Source organism: Sycon ciliatum, chromosome 5 (assembly GCF_964019385.1).
Source record: "Sycon ciliatum chromosome 5, ocSycCili1.1, whole genome shotgun sequence".
Classification (NCBI taxonomy): Eukaryota; Metazoa; Porifera; class Calcarea; order Leucosolenida; family Sycettidae; genus Sycon; species Sycon ciliatum.
In genome coordinates, this window is record NC_088647.1 from 792,085 (window position 1) to 814,305 (window position 22,221).

Consider the following 22,221-nt stretch of genomic DNA (forward strand, 5'->3'; position numbering starts at 1 on the left):
CTCACCCGAAGTGCAGATTTGAGTATATGATAGAACATGGACACGTATATACCAAGTGGGGTAGACCTGAAGAATGGCAAACACAATGGCATACATACATCAACACACAACTGGCAGCTTGATTATACATCTTCAGAAAACACAAACCCTTTTAGGATGGTTGCAGTCGAGTAATCACAGAGAGGATGTAAAGCTAATCAGTGAAGTAGTTCGCTACACACAGGGTTGATCAATCACAGTGATGAATGCATTTACTTAGTATCACATTTTAATCAATCATGCATACGTTCTGCCATCTGGCCAAGGGTACAGCCCATGCCCATAGTAAAGTGTGGATAGGTTTTGTACTAGTATAGAACCCATTCGATAAACGTCACAATCACGCGAACCGGGGACCCAGGAACCAGGGAGTGGCAAGAGGCCTGCACTCAGTGCACAGTGGACTCTGCGAGCGAACATGGGAGTAGAAAAATACCGGTATTTTACTACTTCCTTGTACAAACTTGACCTTTCTTGCCACTCGTTTCTTGTATGTGTGCCCTAGCGTACGACAAATCCCTGGAGGCGAGTCCAAAAATCACGTTATCGAATAAGGCCTATAGCAAAGTGCGGGTATGTTGTGTACTGTAGTGTACACTATACATAATATGCCGAGTACGCCAGTCTTGCTCACCACTGCACACACAGTATGATGTTGACCCAGGAGAGGAAGACTGCCACGCTACCCGCCATCCACTGCAGGGGATGAGGCTGCGTGTAGGTGAGCGGTGCTACAAACACCACACTGGGTATCACAATGGCCCACTGCAGATAGTTACTGGCATAGTGGAAGTAGCGCTTGCGCTGCATAACACACACACAACACATCACACACAACACATCACACACAACACATCACACACAACACATCACACACAGGTCCACAACAGAGACATATGGACCGTAAAGTACTGTGAGAATGCCCCACCTTGATTTTACAGCCAAGAGGAGGAAAAATTGTAAGGCAGAGTGCTACTATTTAAAGTTTGTATGGAGTGAGAACCTATACTTGCTATGTTTTTGTGTGGAGCTCGCATCCTCTCGAAGGTAAATTGAGTAAGGATTGACTGCACAAAGTACAATGTGTGTACACGTTCCATGTTGTACGACCTACAGACAGGACACCACCTCCACAAGGCGATAATGAAAGGACGAGATGGTGGGGCACTTTCGCGGTAATTTACGGTACTCGTTGGACCGATGCAAGAGATACAAGCACATAATGATCACTAGTGGGAGACAACGTGACCGAGTATGAAGCAATGACGGAGTATGCAAGTGGGCTGGGGGGTGATGGCATGCCCCAGAGCCCTAACACCATAGACTAGTGCGTACCATTCTGATCATCTGTGCGATCTCACCAACAATCAGCAGTGCACACATCGTCAGCAGACTGGTGCGTAGACCAGTAAACCCAGCGCCCTGCAGCAGAAACATAGCAGTCAGAATTCAAAACTCACTCGATGGATCGGCTACACAATCGATGGATTGGCTACACAATCGATGGCAGTGCTCCTATCTCTCGGTTCTTGGGGACACACGCCATCCAAAAACACCTCACTGGCAGCAGAGGTTGAAGGATGGCATGCATCCCTTGTTCACCAAGGCTAGAACATGAATAAAACATTGGGGAATACGTGGCGCACGTCTTCAGAGTGCTCATATCCTTCTTCCAATGAACGTTTTCGGTATGAAATGTCTAAGGAATTTCAACTTGGCTTCGCGTTCTGAATTTGCAGATTGGTAGATCCTGAATCCACTTCCAGTTGATGTACACATATTACTGATCCTACAGTTGGGTCAAAATCAGGTTTGAAAAGCTCCAGGTGCAGTATGGTGAGGGGTTTATGATGGCCAGTCGTACGCATCTCAAATATCTGCAATGAAATGTACACTTCCCGAAGTGACACCAACTTGAGATCCACCTCTCCTTTCCACCAACACTACGTACATTAGACAAAGGAAATGCTGTGAACGTGGAGCTGTTGCAGGCATTCTTGAAGCATGTGCCGTTTTCGACGCCCATGCTGACATTGTTGTTGTCTCCTTCGTCAGTGTCTTGCAGTGGTTGCTTGTTGACTGTGACAAACGCCAGTAGCAGAGCCAGGAAGACGATGCACAGGGCAAAGTACCAGTAGTTCATCATCTTCACATAGCCTTGCCTGAAGTGAGGGGCCAGCCAACACACAAAACACATAAGACAGGAACATTGTATTGTGATCAAGCTGTGAGGAGATTGTGAGGAGAATGTCACGTCACCATAAAGTGTATTCAGTAAAAGGAATCATGTATGAGTAAAATGCAGGAGATACACCACAGGTTCAGAAGGTTTTAAGGACAGTGGAACTTCAAGTAGTCAGGCCACAGACTAGTAGATGAACCACACCTCCTGCTGCAACTAACTTCAACAAGTACTGGTGTGCATGATAAGCATACACACAGATTGAGTCACCCACGGCCAAGTCAATAATTCCCTTTCGTTAACCATTGTGCAAACTCAAGCTGGATACAAATCTATTTCATTCCTTGGAGCTGAACGCTTTAAAATGCGCTTCCCGAATTCCTTTGCACAAATCTTATCCCCAATTCATTTTGCCGGGAACTTAACCGTGACATTCATTCATCTTGGGCACCCTGTAAGAAGACCTAAGGGTCTGTTAGGAATGCCCAAGTAAAATAATAAAATACAATACAAAATACAATACAAAACAATAAGCAAACACAAGTGTCTTATTTGATGCTAACATACCATTTACAGTCCGCCCACTCCTTGATGGTAGGATGTAACAAGAGCTCATGACGATTGCATTCGATGATTGCCTGTTAGCGTGGCACAAGACAAGCAAGACACCGTCAACAGGGAAAGAGAGTATCGAATCACAATCAGCAATCATGATACCAAGGACCAGTAGAAGATTTAATGCTGTAATGTCGGGTTTCAAACAAAATTCCTCGGTGTGAAAATCTAAATGCGCACAAAGCATGCCAAATTTGAGGATGATTACAGGGTCCAATTTCCACAGAATACTAGTCCACAACGGGAGACGCTTGTCTTTGTTGTGAATCTCTCAGCAACAAGGTGAATGTCTCAGTACTCCTTGTCAGTTTTGTGCCATGTTGTTGCACTCGCTGACTATATAATGATCTGGTTACGTTGGTGGACAGTTAGTCCTAACTCGTAACATTTTGTCCCTCTCCTTTTTTACCCATAACAAGGTGTATAGTACAAGATGATTGTGTTGCCTACCTCAATCAGTGTCGGCTCATTGCCACAGCACGAACGATCATGTTTCCAGTACTTGATCAGTGCATCGGTGGCACTGATCTCAGCCTTTTCACTCGCGTACCTCATTCCAGTCGACCCGCCTGGACCGTCAAAGTTACTATGGATACTGCCGCGTGAACCATACCGAGCATACTGCGAGGCTTGAGAAGGAATTCCCAGATCGCGACTTGAACCGTCCGCTTCGTCTTCGCCGGGCGGTGAGGCAGGTGATGGACGATTCGACAGTCTGCTCGTCATGCGTGAAAACTCCGTTTGCGCTCCGGATAAGTCCAGGGTGTGTCGCTCATCGGGGTCGGTATCGGAGTCTTCACGGAGCACCGAGAATTTCCGCCGTGCGTTGCCACTCACTTTTCTTGTTGTTCTAGGCGAGGTTATTGAGCCAAGGAGATCATTCTCGGTAAAAGGTACCGGAGTCTTTCGACCTGCTTCATCACCATCACCGTCCGCTGTGTCTGCATTGTCCCAGTCTATGGACGGTTCACGGGAGAGCTTTCCGCGCGTGGTACTGGACTTGACGCTAACGTTCTCTGACACCGGACTACTGTCCAGTGCGAATGAACACACGGTTTCAATGTCCTCTACGGCTGAGGTCCTCTCATCATCCTCACTGTCAGCATCAGTGTCCAGCCGGGCATCATGCCCATTCTCTGACCCATTACTGAACACAGAGATCGAGTCCAATGACAACCGCGCCGACCCGTTACTAGTCGGTGTAGCGCTATGCTGCGCTGATGTGCCTGGACTATCAAAGTCGGCTTCATCCCAGCCACCGTCCGTTGCGTCATCACCATCAGTGGTGTCCATACCAGCGACTTGCACTACAGTCCTAGCCTTGCTGGCGGGATTGCTCTGTCTGCGCAAAGTCCCAGGAGCACTGCCTGTGCCAGTGTGGCCTGGCGTCGGTCTGTTTCGGCTGCTACGGTTAGAGGCAGTGACGGTGCACGGATTAGTGTTACTTCTCTGCCTTGGCGTACTCATGCGCGAAGGCTTCCAATCTGGAACTCCCTGCCGTGATTGCTGAGTGCGGATGGACTGCAGCAGTGCAGCTGGCATACTGTATGAGCGATCTGGTCGTCCGGGCAAGACATCATCATCAAACGAAAGAGAAAGTCCCGAACTGAGGGAGTCTGGTCGCCCTACAGGACTGGAGAGAGTTTGTCTGCAACATCAAAGCAGACATGGACAGATGGATAGATAGAAAGTTAGATAGATAGATAGATAGAAAGAGTGAGTGAGTGACAAAGACATCAATGATCAATGCAAAGGAACACTATATCACCAATTCTGGTATCATGCACACTGTCAACAATCATCCCCGTAGACACACACACACGCACGCACGCACACACGCACGCATGCACACACACACACACATACACACATGAACACACATGAACACACAGAAACGCATACATGCACACATTCACACATGCACACGTGAATAAAGGACACACACATATTATGTTACCTGGCATGGTAGAGGCTGGCTCTGGACTGCTGGACATAGTGCTGCGGATCACTAGCTAATTGCTCCTCAGTCAGCGGTTCAACAAGATCCTCGGGGCACTTTTGGTAATATAGATAGTAGAGATGATTCACAATCTTCACAGAGGGAAGACGGAAAGAGAAAGAATCCGTACATACAATGTTAGTCAAACATTCTTACAGGACCACTAGCCTTATACAGGAACACTAGCCTTATACAGGACCACTATACAGGAACACTAGCCTTATACAGGAACACTATACACAGGGACTAACAAGATGATCATGTAAGTAGATAGGATTGCGAGTTTGTTGCTCTATCCAGAATAGAGAGGTGGATCACAGCCTTCACAGGGCACATGGCATAGTGGTGCTTTCAGAATGCAGAAGATGCAATATTTGCCCTTGTCAAAAACGTGTCTCCTAGCACAATGCTACAGTGCTACTACCGCTTAGGTACAATCTGTTTGCTGTATCAGCTATAAGTATCAGTCCGTGTCCACCAGTTCAGAATGATGACTAGGCAAACAAAATTAATATGTTGCTACTGGAAACTGTGTGTTGTGTGTGCGTGTGTGCATAATTGTATGTGTGTGTGTGTGTGGGGGGGGGGGGGGGGGGAGGAGTGCATGTTGCTCCCTGCTATTTTGTGCACGAATAAGTCTAGTCAAACTTTGTTGTTCAGTACAGGCACAGGTACTGAGACCTACCTGTTTGTTACCTTCACCGTCTGTATAGGGCACAGCAAAGCAGTCCAGCAATGTCTGCAAGCCACACACCAGCATCAAAGCGGCACACAGCACACGGTACGGTGCTTGACATTATGTATACACTGCTTGTGATCTATCCATGTGTGTCATTGGACATGTTCAGTCCGTTCGGTCTGCGAATTCAAATAAACAACCACCATGTGAGCTATCCATGTGAGCTATCCATGCCTCTGGAGTGCTGGTATGATTGTACACAGCACTGCTGCACGGAATGCCTGTACTTTCACAACTTCTACCGGCCATGATGCCCGAAGGACCACTTGTACATTAGGCTGGTCATGCATGACCGTGAGTCAATGTCACCACATTCTGCACCACACATTGCCAAACGACAGGACCGGTTGAAGTAGTTTTGACCATACAAACGCCTTTCATGCTTTGTGTATGATACGCACGATGGGTATACATGACTATTTCACCAGTACTATACAGGCGCTGGTGGCGAAAAATTTGTTTGGGACATGGTCTAGTTTACGGCCGCATTCCAGAATGTACCAATGTGCCAAACATACCGGCATGGCACGGGGAGTCTTCTTCAAGATTGTGTACGCCACAAGCTGCTCGGAGTTGTTGAGGAAATACCTCCAGCTACAGACAAGCAGGTCAAAAACAGAACGCATGATCAGACAAGCATTGAACCACAGACAGAACGCATGATCAGACAAGCATTGGGTCACAGAGGATACACATGATCATCACTGATAGAATACACTTCAAGATCTAGATTGATCATTTGCTTACCATCCCGTTCTTTGCTGCTGAATCATTTTGTTGTTGTTGAAATATTCTGGTCCTGTTCTGCTGGTGCACATAATGACCATTTACCTTTTGTTTTACGGTGAAACCCACCCAGAACAGCCTCTGATAAGGCAAACACTACAACTCAATGGTTGAGGATTTGGATTTTCGGAATTGTTTACTTTTTGCAGTGCAGTGGGACTTGCAGTTACATCAATGTTCTAGAAGTACAGTAAAACCTGTCAAAGCAACCACCCTGCTAAGGCAACCACCCTGATAAGGCAACCACTCTGATAAGGCAACCACTCTGATAAGGCAACCACTTGTTCTAGAGGACCACTACAAAGGCTAGTACGAAGGGGTACTACTTTCCAATCAAATGACCCTGGATGAGGTGACCACCTGTACACAGGGATTATATTTGAATGGTCTTCTGCGTGGGTCGCCTTAGACAACTTCCACTGCATAGGAATCAAGTGACTGGTATAGTGGGCAAGACAGGAACAGACAACCAGATCAGTTGAACTTACTCCTCGGAGCTTAGCAGTTCTTTGACGATTTCCGTGTGGCCGCACTTGGCAGCAATGTCCAGTGGAGAAAGACCATCCTTGTTGCCGATGAACTCCGCCCCGTGAGCCAGCAGCAGCTTGACCATGTTCCCGTGACCAGAGCTGCAGGCATTCAGCAGTGGTGTCGTCTAAAGTGTTGCAGGATATGATAGAGAGTAGAATAGGCACACATGACAGCGACTTCTAACTCCAGCTATGTGGCCTTGTGTTCGGGTGTGGACGGGGATAACGGTAAAAATGTTCATTTCGGAGAAAGACGTTGGTAATTATTATGGGTGGTCTCTCACAAAATGAGAAGAGACACAGACATTCCCTTTCTAAAGGAGATAGATCACCATCAGAGATACAGTTGACTCCTCAAAGTGTTGCATTACCCCAGTACAGTGTCAAAATGAGATCACACAAACCCCGGGTGGGTATCCCAGAAGCAAATTACCCTCACCTCATCTACATCCTGCAGATTCACAATGCCAGGTGCATAGCGCAGCAGCACTTGAGCAATGTGCACTGATCCCCTCTCCGCAGCGTAGTGCAGTGGAGTACAACGGTTCAGATCCTTGCTGCACGGGTGCACAAGTGGGGGATGAACAAGAAACAACAGGAACAAGTCTGATTGTCCGCATTAAATTAACCCTAGCATGCAGAAATCTCCTAACAAGTGGATGGGGAACATTACTAGCTTGGCGTAGTTGGTAGTAGTACCCAGAGGCTCTTCAAGTGGCAACTAAACAACCACAAGAGGGGTTTTCGAATGCACAAATCAAGTCTGTAGTGCTGGCAATACTGACCAATACTTTGCAATTCCGACAGGATAGAGGCGATAGGCCTGGCTTGATAGTTCATACTTAGAGCCAAACATACAGGAATCTTGGCTCACCTGTCTGGTGAGGCTCCCGATTCCAGTAGCAGTTCCAGGACATTGGCATGATCTTCAATGGATGCCCAATGGCACGGGGTCAAGCCTGATGAGTCTTGCTTGTTCACCAGCTTCAGAATCATGTCACCAGAGAGGACACGGATGATGCGGCGAATGATACGCGATCGTCCATACCTGCATGTGCAGAGCAGTACAGTAGTACTAGTACGTTGAAAGTAATGACACAGCCGACTTGCAGTCAGATGTGCTTGACTTTGGACTATTTTCATATCATATCCACTCAAAAAGAGAGCATGTACAATGACAAGTCAGATCGTGGAACAGTCGATCCCGCAGAAGGTTCCACCTGATCACAAGTCAACAGATTATCTGTTGGTCGACCTTGAGTGTGTTGAGTATCACAGCGGCATACACTGTGCTCCATGGATAACATTCATAGTTGCCAGAGAGTGGTGTGCGTGTGATACAAGCCACTCACGGCGCATACGAAACCCTTAAACACGAAAATGTATAATATTTGAACCGAGTTACGGTGAGAGGAATTTTGCATGGCGGATTACTCACTGAGCAGCAAGGTGCAGAACGTTTTGACCCTCATGCGTAACACTCTCAATGTCCACTAGTAGCTGGGAGACATCGTTTTCAGCTCTCAGTTGCAGCAGAGCACTCAACACCTACACATGGCAGAAAACATGGAAAACAACAAAACATCATACCATGGATTGAATTAGTTCTAGCTTCACCACATGCGCTCTCTAGCTATGGTTCTCCTATAACTATGGATTGAAGGAGTGTAAAGTACAATAGTTAAAAAACAAATCATGCGTAGTTATTCACCAACTATCCGGAAATTCCAAGGAGAAAACTTGACAACTTGGCAATGTGACCCGGTGGGACGAAACAGATTTCTGGGCCCTTTTTGTAATGCAGTTCAGATGTATTTATGTAATATAAAGCTTCTGTAAGTACTTCCAATGAGTCATAGGTATCCACAATGACTGGGCTGAGCGCAAAGCATGAAATTCGCCTACTACACGTACATCCAGACAAAATCACACTCTGTTCCAATGCCTCCTGTTAACTCCTATGGATGGGCGGGCCACTCACCCCAATGTGGCCTCGTTTGGCTGCTAGATGAAGCACTGACCAACCGTTGACGTCCTTGGTCTCACACATTCGCCGCCTCTCCTGTGTCGTCTTCGCCGACTATATTTCAAATTACAACCACACAGTCAAGACCAGAAGAACAAGAGTCGCCCTTGCTGATAGGGTAACCATGTAAGCACACATCACAAAACTAGTGAACTGGTGACAACAACACACGCACGCACGCACACACACACACACACACACACACACACACACACACACACACACACACACACACACACATAAGAAGTGAGTACTGTTAGCCCGACTAGCTACTTCAGGAGTGTGAAGATTTTTGTAAATGTAAAAAAGAAGAGAACACATGGGAACGAGTTACGAAGCAACTATCCACGGCTGTAACAAGATGATAAGCAGTCAGAACGTGCGATAACAGGGCACAAAACTGACAGGCTACTGAGACATTCAACAACCTGAGACCTAGCTCAACCACATCTCCAGTGCGCAGACCAACAGCTTCCAACTTGGACAGTTCACGGTTTTCTTCTTTTTTTTTTTACATGTTATTACTGGCTCGGCATCCGAGTTAAAGGCACGCCTGTGCCTGTCCGGTACATGTTCCATGCCATAAAGAAATAGTTCAGCAACAATGCTCTCAGTGATCAATCATTGTGTGGAGCAGCAACACAGGGCGAGTGCACAACAACATTGAAACAAACAACCACAACCTACATTGAGCAGTCTTCTTGCAATCGCTCCGCCGACGCGCGATTGATTATTTCGCACGGCCGAGTGCAGTGCAGTGCGATTGCTGCCGTCCGACGCAGCCGGGTTGACACCGGCACGCAGCAGTATGCTGATGAGCTGCTTGGCGGTCTCGGGCGGGCAATGCTGTGACACGGCCATCAGAGGAGTTGTTCTCTTTTCACACACCGTGCGTGTATTGGCGCCCTGAGTACGTGTAGACACAAGGACAAATTAGGCTTCAAAACAACTGTCCGGTTTTCATACGCAGTAACACCAGCCATGCACAGACTACTGTAAAGTGAGGAAATTTCCGCGGCGTTTTTAGTTCGCGTTTTCAGAATCCGGACAGGTTTGCGAGGTTTTAATTTTGCGATTGCAGAATTTGCTACTGTGGCATTCATGCTAAACCTTTTATGGATCTCCTTTTCGCGCTGTCTAAATTTCGCGATTTCCGCGCGGTCGCGAATTTTGCAGAAATTAGACCATGGCAATAATTTCACGGTTTACAGTATTCATATTAAGCTTGATGCTGAAATTCATACCTCAGTTTGGAATACCAGTGTCATCTTTTTACGTAAGGTGATTCCACAAGGTCCGTGGCCTTTAACCCTTTCACTGCCGCTGTCGACTGCAGTCGACAGCGCATTCATGCACTCCGAGTGCCAGTGTCGACTTGCGTCGACGAGTAAACATGCAGTCCCCAGTGCTGTTGTCGACTTCCGTCGACAGGCAGACCTCACCCAGTTCGTGCCTCTATTTTCGAATATTGGAGATGTTTAGCCATGGTAGACGGCCACTGGCCCCTGGAAGATGTCCATACCCATCGAAATACGCTTCCAGAAGTATGGGTTGCCATTTGAAAAAAATCGAACCAGCGTCGTTGAAAATGCGCATCCGATTTTTAGCCGATCGGCGAGGAAGAAATCGGTTCTCACGCACTTCCACCTCGCTGAGTCGGTGCGAGTATTTTCATCTTTCCCGTCAACTTTCATTGCAGGGAGCAAGGAATTTGGTTCAGACTTGATGCCTAGCTATTACCCAAGACTCCAGGCGGCTATCCGTTGCGATAGGCGGTTGGAGTCACGGGTAGAGACAACCAGACGATGGATTCCTCGTGGTCGCATTCACTGCAAACTTGACGGAAACAGCGCTGGCGGCGGTCACTGGGTCCAGAACTAAAATTTTCTAAGAACTACCACGTTACAATGGCGACCAGCACGGTCAAGAGACACTACAGGTATGTCAGCTACAACATAATTATATTCTTTCTACAACGACACCTACCTCTGGCTCAATACCTGACGATCTTCTGCAAGCTGATGCGAAAGTGAATTACACTCGCGAACGCCGCGCTTGTCAACGGAACAGGGAAGCGCTTCACTCTCCGAAGTTGAAAAGTATTTTGGACTGTTGCTAATTGGGAGAACAAACGACCACCATGGCGGCAGAACATTCCGCAGCCGTTCACCAACACGATCCGCTTCACCAAACGACATACGAACGTTTCGTTCTCCGAGTTCCGTTTCTGGTGGCAGCAACAAGAATTTCGTCCGCAACGACAGGACGAAAGTCTCTCGCAACTGAAGTCCTGTTGCCACGAAGATAGAGAAGATTCCGCAAGCCATCTCTTCTGCTTCCAGTGTTTTATCTCTCCTGTCCACTGGCATATCTTTCAATCCCAGCGACAGAAAAAAAGGATCTGCTTCTCTCTCCAAAACAACAACTAACTTTACTTCGCGAGTGTCCGGGCCGATCGTGTACATAGTGTATGTAGCGCATGCGGCGCACGGCGCACTTTCGCATGACATGACACGCATTTTTTGCACAGCGGCTGGCGCTAGATCGCGCAGCACGTTTGTACTTCGGATTTTGCGATTTTTTTCGACGGCAATGGCTTCCTTTATGAGTTGTCTACCTACGATGTACATGTATACTTTGGAAAGCGATATTCCGTACAGAAAGTACCAAAAAATCCAGGAAAAGTAGGCCTTTCGATTTTTCGAGCTGGAGGTAAAAAGTGCCTGGCAGGGAGGGGGTGTACAGATCAGCTGACAGCCTGGCAGGGAGCGCCTTGTCACCTTGAGTGGTCAGCTGGCAGTGAAAGGGTTATTCTATATAACCGCGGGAGTTTAGAGCTAAAGATCCACACATATTGAGCGGGTAAAGAGCATTTTGTAGATGGGGATGGTTTCACCTACCTGGCTGGATAGATGCTTGACAATATCCATATGGCCATACATGGCAGCCCTGCAGAGAACAGGATGAAACAGTACTAGTAACAACCAAAGAAGACGCAGATACGGGGACAGCTATACACGAGGAGAATATCCAAACAAAGTACTCACATCTATTGGAATAGTCCTGCAATGATGGTACTGCTCAATTCGCCGGGTGTAGAGTATTCGATGACTCAGCTGCGTGAATAAATACATCTAGCTCATTATTCATACGCATACACACAGGCAGACGCATACACTTTTCTAATTGTCCGCAAACTCCAACGCAGCCACTTACACATTTTAAGGAAACTTCACTTCTCAACTCCAAAACGGTCTCTTCACTGCGATTAAAATTAAAATTAAGATTTACACTACACCAAATTGTTGGGCCTGGCCCATCATCAGAGTACTGAACATACAGGCATGAACATGCGGAGTTGTGACCTGACTGGTTTTGTCTTGCATGAACGACATAAAAACTACTAGGGTTTGGTTTAGTAACCTGTGACTGTACTGACTGTAGAAAAGACAGCCACAACCCAACCTAGGATCCAGGGTAGTTCCAATCGGACATTGGTCGTTGATGTGGAACACGATCTTTGCTGTCCGACTCACAGGTAAAATGCCGTCCGCCCTTCATTGTCGCCGATTTCCACCTGCTCGCGTATCTTTATACCAATATCGCCGTTGTTCAACAGCCATTTGACAATGTCTAGATGCCCCATCACGCAAGCGGTGGACAGCACTGTGCGGCCATTCTCCTGAACAGGAACACATCCAGACAAGTTCGCAACCGAAGCAAATATGATCTCTAGTCATCAGTGCAGCCCAATAACGGCAAGAAAAGCCCTCAAATATCAAACAGGTACATTGGCGTAAAGATTGTAACGGGAAAAACTTGGTTTCAGGCTTTCAGCGTCCACTCATGGTACAAGCCTATTTTGGTCTGAGTAATAATAAGAGTGGTCTCCAAAACACTTGTAAATTTCACCCATCTGGTGGCAAAGTGAGTGGTAATGGACAAGTCAGCTAGGTGATTGCCGAGACTTGTCACTCGCTTGACCAGGTGCTTCATGGATGCAGAATCATGTGACAGCAAAACCCGTCAAGGGGACCTCTCGGATAAGGCAACCAAGGGGACCTCTCGGATAAGGCAACCACTTGTTCCAAGAGAACACTGCACCTAGGACTAGAACTACAGTGCATTTCAAAACTATAGACGCGTAGGGTTTTTGAAATATTTCAAATTTGGCTGGAACGTTTTGAGAATAGTTTTCGGAATATTGCTCAGGATCGCTCCACAATTACTCTCATATAGTTTCTAAAGGATTGGATAACAGACGCCCAATTTGGAAAAATGTATGCACAAAGTGATCACAGATTTTATGTGGTATAGATGCTGGCATAACGGTTTTTGCCTAGGTACGCGTCTATAGTTTTGAAATGGATTGTAAGGGATGGTATTTCCAGTCACATGAACCTGGACGAGTAGACCACCTGGAAACAGAGACCACGCTTTGAAGGTTCCCTGGCGGTCGTCTTAGACAGGTTTCACTGCAACTATGCATGGCTGCTGCCCTTGCATGACAGCCTGTCATTCTAACTAGAGTAGTATTCTTACATCTTTAGAGTCCAAATCCACGTCTTCTTTGATGCAGGCATTGGCCAGCTTTCGTAACGACTGCAGCATGGGAAAACAAACAGGCACAAAGTCATCACTGACTGCTGCAAGTGGTAATGACAACGATGAAGATTTTCATGCTGTGCCTCAGGTTTTTGCTGCAAACAGTGCTCGATCCCCACACAAGGGCAGAGCATGCTCACTACACAAGGCAGAACAATAGAGACCAACATCGTCATCGATGATAACAACTTTGCCTTGTGATGTACATGCTGAAATAGTTGTCGTTGTGGGAGAAAGATATGTCTTACTGCATGTTGGTCATTATAGTGACATGGTGGGTATCTAAACACATCAGCCAGATTTTTGCATAATTGACTTTGACCAGAGAACGGACAGGAACATCAGTGGTCTGGCTTTCGAATGTCCGAAGCATGCGTGCATGTTCAAGTTGAGTACTGTAATTTCACAAATTTTCGGTGTACTTTTATTTTCGGTACTTTCGGTGCGTCTGTTTCACACCTAAAATTTCAATACACCAAACAAACACTAACACACATAATCCAATAGGGAACTGCTTCTCTGTACCGACAATTTCTGTTCACCTAACCTAGCCTGTTGCCTTCATACTGAAAATATTGGGCACCGAAAATTTCTGAAATTAGAGTAACCGTTCTGCGGCTCACTAACCATCAGTCGTCCATTCCTGGCAGCGGTATGGACTGGCATTTGATCCTGAGCATTTTCCTTGGCCAGGAGATATGCTGCTGAACTGCCGTAGTCAGTAGCTGTAGGAATGGGACAAGAAGTAATCTATGACAAGAAGCCTATACAGTCCTGCTGGGCGCCGAAGAACGGAGCACCGAAGAACGGAGTACCGAAGAACGGAGCGCCGAAGAACAAACGGGCTAGGATTTCACCATGCACAGCATACCAATGTATACAAAAGGTGACTCAACTGTGCATAGACTGGAGTACAGTCAGACCCTGCTTATCCAGTCGGATCCCCCGCCATCCGGAAGAAAATCGTTGCTTACCGATTTAGAGCACATGGCATGCATGCATACAGTATGTGTGTTCGAATATCCGGTTCCCTCGCCTATCCGGATACATTTTGTGGAAAACGGATGTGTGCCGTTAAGCGAGGGCTGACTGGACATGAAAATAAGAACGGACCAGGCTACGAAGCTGACTCCCCAGTTCTTCGGCAACCGACAGTACTGTACTCTAGGTTACATTGGAATGTTGTGCTCCTACTCCTAGGCAAACCGGCATGATTCTGCCATCCCCAGTTCGCCCACACTGTACATTGCAGGTGAGTCGGACAACTGGTTTATTACATGCCAGGTAGCCAAGTAATTCACCCATAGTTGTTGCTTTACTGTGCGACACTACTGAGTATACAGTAACACCGTACGTGCGGGGCCATATAACAATGAAGCACTTCAAATCCACCTTGGGCTATGCCCTTACACTGAAACACACTGGCTAATGAACAGGAAATGGGACAAATTCCTGCGCTCCATGGACAGCTACAGCAAAGATATGGTTAGAAATCTGCATTTACCGTACAATGCTTGTCAATGACAACTTCTCACCCACTCAAGAACTGCACCACAAGTCACATGTTAGAGGTATTGATCAGCTTGGGTTGCCTGCACAGATGTTGATACGTGCAAAATGCATGTCTTACCGTGTTCAAGGATGAAGTCAATGACTTGGCTGCGCCCGTACTCGGCAGCATGGTGCAATGGCGTTCGATACTGCTCATCATCTAGGTCAACACTTCCACCTGCAGCGAGCTGTTTTGTTGTCGACACACACACACACACACACACACACACACACACACACACACAGTGACACACACAGACAGACACACCCAGACAGACAGACACACACACACACAGACAGACAGACAGACAGACAGACAGACACACACACACACACGGATACAGGCATGGGCCAAAACCTCTTTAGCGGTGACCCCGAGTTTCAAGGAATGAGAGCAATCATCCGAGATGGTTTTCACAGAGCAACAAGATATTTAATCAAAGCCAATTAATTATTTTGAAGTGTTTTCACAACATCAGTTCATGCAGAAATCCATGAAGTGGAAAGAATTTCAAGTAAAGACAACACTATTAGTAATGATTCACCCCAACTGTAGACCCTCTCAATGATGTAATAGCTAGCATACTTCAGTGTGGTACAGCTACTGTAAAGGATACTGTACTACTGTAGGCTTCTCACTAGCAGCAATTTAGAACATTCGACCAGTACTGTAAACCGACAAACTTTCGCTGCGTGCAAATTTAGCGTTTTCATAAATTGAGCTGGTTCACGATGAGGGACTTTTGCGATTCTTCAGTCGGATCTTGCACTGTCTACAATCAATGTACGGAGATGTTTGCGGTGATTTATATTCGCGAATGTGTGATGGTCGCGATAATAGCGACATTTAATCTCTAACAAAAGTTTCTGACTTAACAGTACTCCAAACGCCTATCATCAGGTGGAATAGTGGAATAGTGGAATAGTGGAATAGAGGAATAGTGGAATAGTGGAATAGTGGAATAGAGGAATAGTGGAATAGTGGAATAGTGGAATAGTGGAATAGTGGAATAGTGGAATAGTGGAATAGTGGAATAGAGGAATAGTGGAATAGTGGAATAGAGGAATAGTGGAATAGTGGAATAGTGGAATAGAGGAATAGTGGAATAGAGGAATAGTGGAATAGTGGAATAGTGGAATAGTGGAATAGAGGAATAGTGGAATAGTGGAATAGAGGAATAGTGGAATAGTGGAATAGTGGAATAGTGGAATAGTGGAATAGTGGAATAGTGGAATAGTGGAATAGTGGAATAGTGGAATAGAGGAATAGTGGAATAGTGGAATAGAGGAATAGTGGAATAGTGGAATAGTGGAATAGTGGAATAGTGGAATAGTGGAATAGTGGAATAGTGGAATAGTGGAATAGTGGAATAGTGGAATAGTGGAATAGTGGAATAGTGGAATAGTGGAATAGTGGAATAGTGGAATAGTGGAATAGAGGCAAAGAAAGAAACTGAACACGGACAGTGCATTTTATACAGCAGAGGGGTGATAGACACAGCGCAAAGAATAGTACTCAGAAACACAGCACAAGAATAGTACTCAGAAACACAGGATAAAGTGCATAATTTCATACTTTGAAGTACAGTCATCTCTTACACACAGAAGGAAAGACGCAAGAAAGTGCAAGTGTGAAGAAGCTGTAACAAGTGTGTGATGTGTTGCACGACAACAATAGCGGACTAGCACTTGACATAGCTAGCAAGGTTGTTGACGGCCTACACACGCCACAGCCTAGCCAACAAGCTAAGGTTATAAATATTCACAGGGCAGATATCTATAGCCTATTTACAACCAGCCCCCATACCTCAGACCTCAGACTTGCCCATCGCGGAAGCGATGATAGCAAACAGCTATGTTAGACATAGCAACTTGTCCTGGGATTACACCATTCGACAGCTTGCAAGGCTGATGAATTGCCCCCATACAGGATCACCAAGTCCACACATTCACTTAGAGAGAAAATGCACTGTAACACTATGGTCTTACCAATTGCTCCAGCACATCAATATGGTTATGTGCAGCGGCTAAGTGAACTGCTCCCGGGCCTTCAAAGCCAGTCCTCTTGTCTATCCAGCTCTGGCACTTCTCCTTACCATCCTTGAGCTTCTCAAAGCTTTCTATTGCAACCTGCAAAATCACAATAAAGAAAGGTTAAGCGACCACCCCACGGTGCAAGCAAACGCGGTCATTAAAGCCAGGTGGTCTTTCGAACCAGGTCCCACAGTTTCTGTGTAGAACTGTCCATGCATGGGGAAATGGTCGTTAAGAGCAGGTGGTCGCTAAACCCAGAGGTCGCTTACACCAGGTGTAACTGTACATTTGTTACAGGCAAGAGTACGACACACTGTATGTTAATAGGAGGGTACGTATACTGTTTGTTCTTTGACAGGAATCCATGGACATTCACAAACATGGAGAACAGTCAACAGTACATTCGGGATCTCAAGGTGTTGCAAACCTCCCCACTCCCCCCCCCCCCCCCCCTGCACTGCCACAAGCAAATTGATTTCTGAAACGCTACCCACGGCCATGTGTCCAAGTCTTTCTTTAGTCATAGCATGTGTATATGACTGTATGTGTATATGATGCCCTTCCCAACTGTACAGAGCTGTTTTTGCAAACATGAAGTTTCAAACTAGAAGATTGGTTACACATCTTGCGATAATACCTCCCAGTCAGTCACGTTTGACTGCACAGTATTATCTCAAATACAAGCTGCACACTTAACTTCAAGAGCAAAGAAGGTGGTGCGACTTACAATCGAGTGTGACAACCTGCCCATGTGAATGTATTGAAACAGTATGGCTGAACCCTGAAAGTGGGGGTGCCATTTATAATCGAGCTCGACTTAAGACCGATTCACAATACAACATTTTGACATTTTGCTACGCGACATGCGACTTGCGATACATGCGACCGCGACACACGAATCACAATTCGTTTTACCCTTTTGGGACAGCCCTATGCACTGCATGTACTATGCACGTGCACCCAGAGTAGAAGCTGTACTCCATTTGCGAATGTCGCGCGTTGTACGTTGCATAAGTTGAATTTTCTTCAACTTCTGCGACAGGTACCTGGCACGACAGCTCGCGACATGCATTGTCTTGTCGCAATTGCCACAAATCGCAAAGTGGTGTAGTGAATCGGCCTTTATAGTCGGGGAAATACGGTACATCTTACCGTGAGCATGTCTAAGCGCCCTTCCCGTGCCAGGTAGTGACATAGTGTATACTTGTTGCAGGGGTTGATGTGCTGCAATCGTGCCTCGCACATCTCCTTGCTACCGTCCAGCAGTGTGCGTAACATCTTGCAGCGATCGGCCGACACCGGGCTGGGCAAGAGCACAGCCAGCATCACAGGTGTGACACCCTCGCTGTTCTCAGCACAGCAATCTGAAAACAGAGCAACACACTAGATTTAGTACATTAAACTGTGCTCACCTCATTGACCTCGCTCGTTCCTCATTTGCCCATTTGGCTTATGATTTTAATGGTTTTCATGTTCTGTTGTGTAGAATTACAATCCAGGCATCTTGTAGTAAGTACATCAAGTACATAGGAAGAAGACTGTAGCCACAATCTGCATATCTTGCATCACACCATCGCTGATTCTGCTATACAAACTAGAAATCCTCTTAGCAGTAGTGCTATGTATATGTACGTGACTCATGCCTATCACACAGTGTACCAGTACAGGGCAATCGGAACCAGTCAGGTTAGGTAGGTTATCACCGGACCAACATTTCAGCCACCAACACAGTCAAGTTTGCTACTATGGACTTCATGTGTACCCGCCATACAAAAATGTAATAGGTGAGGCGTGAAAGGCACTGAAACTACCGGACCAATCAAAAACTGTTTACGGCGGTCCTGTGTACCCAGACTACTTGAACACCGTAGCAAAATTTAGTAATTATCAATCGCTCCACTGTGCTGACCTGCGCCATGTTGCAGGAGCAGTTTGACGACTTCGATGTCTTGTCTCCTGACCGCCTGGTGCAGAGCGGTGTTACGGTACTGATCTCTTTCATTCACGTTGTTCATACCCGAGTCTATCACCTTCTTCAGGAAGTTGAAGGACACGCACCGGTACACAAGCTGGAAAACAAAATAGAGCAGCAAAAGAAGAGAGAAACATATCTTTGTGATTAAAACTAGGTAACATTTTTTTTGCAAACTCTATTATAGTTATGTGTTTTCCAAATTTCCAACATTCCCTGTACTATCCTGAAGAGAAGGGAAAGAAAACGTTTGATAGAAGGAAGTGTCTACTTGATTGAGTGGATTTGCGTCTTTGTATGCAAATGTATAGCTAGATTGCGAAACTATTTTCACCGCCTCCAAACTACCGCCGCTTGAAAGAATGGAAGAAGAAGATGAGTACTGTTGATGATCTCTGATATTCATAAGGTTGAGGGAGATGAAAACGGGAAAAGTCTGAAGAATAAACATTGATTGTCACCACCAGGACTCGAAATAGAGGCCCTCGCTTGTAGCTAGCGATGCTCTACCACGAAGCTACGGTGTGGTCGTCATCCAAATGATCTCTGAGGCAATGTTTTTCGTCTTGTTTACTTTTCCGGACATTTTTGTTTTCATTCGAATGCCCTTGGGCGCTGCTTTACCTCCAGTAAGGTCAGTAATGCTGCTAGTCTGCCACGATCTAGTTCTGAACAAAGTGGCCTGTTGTAACTGTTCCAGGACTACTAGACAGAAGGTTGGACATAGAGAATTCGGTGCCAATGAAGCTGTACTTATCCACAGCTCCCTCATCATCCCGCATATCCTCACATAGCACCTTGTAATGAAAGTGGTATGTACAGATGGTGAAAAGCTAGCCTGAAGGTACAATAACCACAAGTAGTTCGAATTTATGTAGCCTTCCCTCAAGTTACCAAAAGAATGCGTTGTACACATGGCTATATATGCGCGCTCACACACTCACTAGTAACAACATTCCAGGTTCTCTTGACATTGTATCCTTTTCTGTAAACTCCCTGAACCAATAAATATACAAAGATATGAGATGGATATCGTCTTTATGTAACTTACCGCTGGAAGTGACAGTTGGTGACCATCGTATTCTGTTTTTCTGGATTCTTCACTAGAAGAGTTCCGTGTGAAGAATCTGAAAACACGCATACACATACAACCACAGATATGCGCGCACACGAACGTACACACACAAACACACATACAAACACACACGTCATTGAGTATGTTCACACCACTACGAGTTGAAACTAACGAAGGCCAGTTAGTACCAAACATGGCACCCAGGTGTCGCCGACATGCTTATGCCACGTAATGACCAACCTTATCAACATAACGAAGGGTTACTTGCATTCAAGTACAATCATGTGCTAGTATTGTCATTGTCCATAACACTCTCCTCCTCCTTTTCTTGATATTATCATTGTCAACACAAAAAAATAAAGGAAATCCACAGAATGTTATAGGTTCCACTTATGAATGAAATTCACTTCACCATCGCTATTTCGATGACGACTTTGAGTTGGATTATTTGCCTTGTATAGTAACTGTTGGAAGCTACCCAGGTGTTCGTGATTGCCCAGACATGCCACTAAAATTAGCAACACAGCCTCTGTGCTACTCGGGTGGAAGGAAGGAACTAATTTGCAATAGTCACAAGGCATCAATTCTGACACGCCAATCTCAAACACCGCTGAGTAAATAGAACGTCCATGACCATGTTCGCTATCTTTACCAGGAGAGTTTTCCTCATAGCAAACCAGGTAAATTTGGACTGAGGATTCTATCAATCAGGACCTACCTGCCCAGGATGCTCTGGTTGCTGGCCATTGCGTATAGTATCTCTTGATGAGTTTTTGATAATCTCACGCGCTGCTTACAGAGTATCCTTTCGCACGTGCTCACCGCTCGGGCATGATAAACACCATTTGAACGTACCGTCCTCAACTAAACCTAGGGAGTTGTCTCACAGCCGCAATATTACCTACTCATTACTACGTTAGTCTTCTTCAAGCAGTGCACAAGCCCAAGCGATTCTTGGACCAGAATGAACAAAAATTATACTGGCTACGTAGGTCTAGTGGTAGATCTAACCTCTCACGATTCACCCTCTGATCTTCTTCGCGTGTCCGACAGCGGAAATCCGACGAATCCTGCACATGGTCACAGGATTTATAGCCGCTCCACCATGACATGTACCAACACACAGTACAGCTACAGATGGATTGTTATTTCACACAGTGTGTACTAGTCGTGTCGACCGCCCAACGACACGTCACGGCTCTAGTGGGCACGTGCACGTGGGACTACATACTAGGCCGGGCCTTTACCATGTTTACGGCTTGAAGGCTTTCACAAAGTAAGTAGATCTGTCCTTTCTCAGTTGTTTAGTTTCATGGTAGATCTACATGTACATGTAGATTCGACAGATCTACGTAGATCGGGGAAGCTCCAGCCTCCACTCCAGGGAGTGAGACTTTCTTGAACCAAGAGTAGACGACTTGGCGCGGACAATGGTCGATACTCGTGACAATTCGCGATAGACATGAAATAGGTGTCACTGACAAGAGCTGCTCACGGGCATTGTGACATTACATGTAGTTGCCATTGGTATAGCAGTGGTATACCGGTATGGTGTCGATAGAAGTACAATGTACAACACAGACTACTACCGGTATTACTTGCAAGCAGGGAGTCGTAAAATACCGGTATTTACGAGTCCCTGCTTGCACAGTACAGTCGATCCTTGACCTTCTTTCGGGATTATTCGTGCATGAGCCTGTTACACCACTGTTGTTGCAATGGATCATTTGGGCCAAAGGGTTTGGAGGGAAACTGGGGAAATGTTTAGGAAAGTACTTCCGTAGCTTGTCGCTCGTCACGGCAGAGAAGTATCACCACCTGTCCTCTTCCACTCAGAGTCCGGGCTTCTTCGTCCTGGAGCATCACGCTACTGCCCCGGGCCGGGGGACATATTAAATTTTGTTTATACATTTATATACCAACATTAATTTTGGAAAAAAACGTGCTCACTCTTGCCTGTCATGACGCGTGACGATTGGTGAGCCATGGATGGCATGATTCCCATGAAGCATGAAGCTCGGAGTAACAGGAAAAAGATAGCCTTTGTAATCATGGTAATGTTCCAATG

The 22,221-nt window shown here is 46.1% G+C and overlaps 1 protein-coding gene across 1 annotated transcript in view; it reads right to left on the reverse strand.

The window, feature by feature from the left end:
• LOC135817085 (transient receptor potential cation channel subfamily A member 1-like) overlaps positions 1-21,229 on the reverse strand; it is a 25,121-nt gene extending 3,892 nt beyond the window's left edge. Inside the window, exons 1-25 of the mRNA XM_065330200.1 lie at positions 20,872-21,229; positions 20,130-20,205; positions 19,016-19,175; positions 18,259-18,470; positions 17,062-17,202; positions 15,152-15,260; positions 14,149-14,246; positions 13,459-13,518; positions 12,453-12,598; positions 11,817-11,865; positions 9,604-9,822; positions 8,872-8,970; positions 8,329-8,438; positions 7,765-7,938; positions 7,330-7,447; positions 6,849-7,015; positions 6,093-6,168; positions 5,521-5,574; positions 4,794-4,927; positions 3,287-4,484; positions 2,789-2,859; positions 1,991-2,201; positions 1,375-1,461; positions 674-843; positions 6-66 (exon numbers count right to left, since the gene is read on the reverse strand). Of these exons, the coding sequence (XP_065186272.1) occupies positions 6-66; positions 674-843; positions 1,375-1,461; positions 1,991-2,201; positions 2,789-2,859; positions 3,287-4,484; positions 4,794-4,927; positions 5,521-5,574; positions 6,093-6,168; positions 6,849-7,015; positions 7,330-7,447; positions 7,765-7,938; positions 8,329-8,438; positions 8,872-8,970; positions 9,604-9,822; positions 11,817-11,865; positions 12,453-12,598; positions 13,459-13,518; positions 14,149-14,246; positions 15,152-15,260; positions 17,062-17,202; positions 18,259-18,470; positions 19,016-19,175; positions 20,130-20,205; positions 20,872-20,900 (4,029 nt within the window). The 5' untranslated portion in view covers positions 20,901-21,229. The remainder of the gene's footprint in view (positions 1-5; positions 67-673; positions 844-1,374; positions 1,462-1,990; positions 2,202-2,788; positions 2,860-3,286; positions 4,485-4,793; positions 4,928-5,520; positions 5,575-6,092; positions 6,169-6,848; positions 7,016-7,329; positions 7,448-7,764; positions 7,939-8,328; positions 8,439-8,871; positions 8,971-9,603; positions 9,823-11,816; positions 11,866-12,452; positions 12,599-13,458; positions 13,519-14,148; positions 14,247-15,151; positions 15,261-17,061; positions 17,203-18,258; positions 18,471-19,015; positions 19,176-20,129; positions 20,206-20,871) is intronic.
• Positions 21,230-22,221: the final 992 nt, after the last annotated feature.